This window comes from Balaenoptera borealis (genome assembly GCF_965194805.1).
Source record: "Balaenoptera borealis genome assembly, chromosome: 16".
In the NCBI taxonomy this organism is placed as follows: Eukaryota; Metazoa; Chordata; class Mammalia; order Artiodactyla; family Balaenopteridae; genus Balaenoptera; species Balaenoptera borealis.
In genome coordinates, this window is record NC_138872.1 from 72,664,240 (window position 1) to 72,667,545 (window position 3,306).

The 3,306-nt window shown below is 49.8% G+C and overlaps 1 protein-coding gene across 1 annotated transcript; it reads right to left on the bottom strand.

The window, feature by feature from the left end:
- Nucleotides 1–678: 678 nt before the first annotated feature.
- Nucleotides 679–2,964, bottom strand: SEPHS2 (selenophosphate synthetase 2). Its single transcript, XM_082359689.1, has one exon. The coding sequence runs from the start codon at nt 2,777–2,779 to the stop codon at nt 1,424–1,426; it is 1,356 nt and encodes a 451-aa protein (XP_082215815.1). The 5' UTR covers nt 2,780–2,964; the 3' UTR covers nt 679–1,423.
- Nucleotides 2,965–3,306: the final 342 nt, after the last annotated feature.

Below are 3,306 nucleotides of genomic sequence, written 5' to 3' on the forward strand. Positions count from 1 at the left end.
ATTTATAGGTCTTTTTTCTGGACAGGTTTATATTCTCCAGAGGAGTATCTTCCACCTGCGCCAGGCAGGGGCGGTATAAGCTTCCTGGACAGTGTTTCTAATACCTAAGCTGAGGGAGGGGGCTGGGCAATCTCATTTTTGTCTTTATTCTTGTTTTTGGTGAGGCTCCCTGTCCTCTGCTCTGCCTGGTGCCCCTGACTTTACAGTATTTTTTTAATTCACATTTTCCAGAAAACAAACCTCCGTTTACCTACACAGGTGAGAGGCAGTCAGCTGGTTGTATGACACGGGGGAGAGGATTGAGAACTGCAAAGACCTAATTGCCCTGTGCATAAATTTTTAACCAGTATCTCCGTTTTCATCCCCACCCTTTGACCCCACCTTCCTTAGTACATTCGGAGCATATCTCTTTGCTTCCTGTTAGTGTTCCCCAACTCTGAAGGCATTTATGCTTCAGCTTCCTCTGTTCTTCTAAGTCAGTTACCCCTCTTCCACCCACTTTCCATGTTCCAAGATTTGTTGACACCTTTCTTTACCTATTTCCTCTCCCACCCTCTAGTCCTTGGGATTTATGCCTGTTCTTGAGTCCTTTACTGTCAACGCTAAATGTATCAGCTGGTTCATTTTATAAGACTGTAAAAGATTCAGAATTCCAAGGGTACAAACATTAGCCAGAAGAATTTTTCAACAAAATCCTCTTTATTTCACTAGAAATCACTTTATTGATTAAATCACCAGGAATTTTCAGCACAAGAATTTAACATCTTAATGTCCACCAAGGCCTGGGCTCTGGGGCTTGCTCTGCCTCTCCCAGTCCTTAAAGGGGTTTAGAGGGAGAGACGTCATTAACAGAGACCAAGTAAGGTGGTTGGAGGTCCTCCTTTCCCAGTCATTGGACAAGCTGCTCAATTCTTGTCCAGAGTAGGAAAGAGCCAGTATTTCAGAGTAATCTAATAAGAATTTGACATTGCATTTTAATCTCCCTTAACAATTTAGATTTATCAACAGTACTGGTCCAAACTTATTTGCTTCTGGTCTAAATGTTTTTCTTTTTGCAACTTATTTTTGGTGTCTATGTAATTTTAAATAATCTCACTCCCTGGGCAGAAATCAATGAACCCTGTGCCCAGAAAAATCTCTCAAACCTGAGTAGCCTCATCTTGCTCTTGGAAAGAGGAAACAGAGGGTTTTCTGCTCTTTTTCCACTCAAGAGATTAATAAACCTACCCCCCGAAAGTCCAAAATGTTACTTCTGGCCTTGGAATGTGCAGCTTTTGATGGGCTGATTCAAATCACCTAGAAAGGGCAGCTGGAACTATTATGCAGGCAGCCTTCTTTGGAAATTTCCTAAAATCAACTCTTGAGAATTGTCCATGATTCTGTACAAAGGCTCTACAGTCCAAACAACTTCCCCTATTCCATCTCACAAGCTAGGCTCAGAGGAGGTACTGGAATTCTCAGGAGCAAGAGCAGTAGCAGAGGCTCCACGGGGCAGGACCTCAATAACTCGAGGCTTGTCAATGATCCGGGCTGTCCGGTTTCCCTTTTCCACAATGCCGACGATCCAGGCTTGGTGGCCCTCTCCATACTTTGAAGATTTGATTTCCGAACAAAAGCGAGCTGCCTGTTCTCTTGGCAGACAAATCAGTAACCCCCCAGAAGTTTCTGCTGAGGTTCCTTGAAGGAGCCCGAAGCGCCCGCTGGCCTTGCTGATAGCAGCCATCTTGGCAATGATTGGCAGATTATGAATGACAAAGGACACCTCATTTCTTTGTTGTTTTGCAAGGTTCTGAGAGTGACCCAGAATGCCAAAGCCTGTGATATCTGTGGCTGCATGGGCATTAAACGTGTGCATTAATCCAGCAGCAATTCTGTTTAGGGTAGCCATGTTGAACATGGCTTCCTGATAGGCCAGCTCTACCTCTTCTCTGGAGACCACCATCTTTATTTTATTCCATCTTTCAGGATTATCCAGCCATTGGTGGGCATTGACAGCAACTTGGGTTCCTAAGGGTTTGGTTAACACAAGCACATCCCCAACAACGGCACTGTCAGGCATTATGAATTCATTTGGTTGACACACCACAGTGGCAACTCCGCCGACGATAATCCAAGGGTTTACCACCGTTTGCCCACCAGTCACTGCAGTCCCTCCTTCCTCTGCAGCATCCCGAAAGCCTCTGACCATGAGTGGTGTTATCTTTTCTCGTTCCTCCTCAGTCATACTCTGGCTGACGCTGAGTAGCATCAACATGTTGTCACATTCAGTAATGCCCATGGCGTAGAGATCACTCAGCACGTTGGCACAAGCTATGCGCCCCATCATGTAGGGATCTTCCACCAAGGGGTAAAAGAAGTCGGTGGTCTGCACCAGGGACAGGCCCCCGTGCCTCAGGGGTATGACGCAGGAGTCCATCCCAATGCCGAGGGTTGGTAAGGTTGGGCTGGGTTCCGCCCTAACCGGCAGGCCGGCTTCCTGGGCCGTCTCTTCACGGCCTCCGACCAGGCCCCGGCCCGGCGGAGGCCGCACCTCCGGCCGCGTCAGTCCCGCCAGGAGTTTGAGCAGCGTCTCCTGCGGGACCTTGCAGCCTCAGCCCTTCATGCCGGAGAAGCCGGTCAGCCGCCAGCTCGGGCTGAGGCCCAACGCCTGGGGCTCGAAAGGCCGGTAGCTCGAGAAGCCCCGGCCTAGAGGCAAGCCTGTCGGGCCCGAGGAGCCTTCCCCCGCCGCCACCGCCGCCATCGCCTCTCCGCCGGCGCCCGTCGCCGCGGCTTCCGCCATCACGCCTGCCCGGCAGGGAGGGGAAAAGAGGAGAGAGGAGCAGAGGTCCCTTTTACTTTCCACTCCAGTTATTAAGGAGTAACAGTCAGATATTACCGCAGAGCGCCTCCCCGGCACGACTCGCGCAGCCTGACTGCAGCCACCCCACGCGCTCCTGGCCGTCCGGGAGGAGGAGCCGCCGGCATCCCTTATTTATACCCCTGGTGATTGACAGCCGTACCAGCCAATGATGACTCGAGAGGCGGGCTTCCTTTGGTCTAAAAGATGTATTACTAATCAACCACCAGCTTGGGAAATTGACCTCGGAGAGATTACAGAACAAATACCTTGGTTCATTTCCCTTGATGTAATTTAAACGATCTCTTGGGAGTGGCTGGCGGAGCTCTGTTTCCCTAGAGGCAGTTTATCAAATCCAGCATTTTCGAAGACGGGGGCAGATGGGTCACTTGGCAAACCTCAAGCCGGTCAGAATTGTCCAAGATAGCGCGCATGATCAATCCAGGGTAGGAAAATAGCCCAGGGAAAAA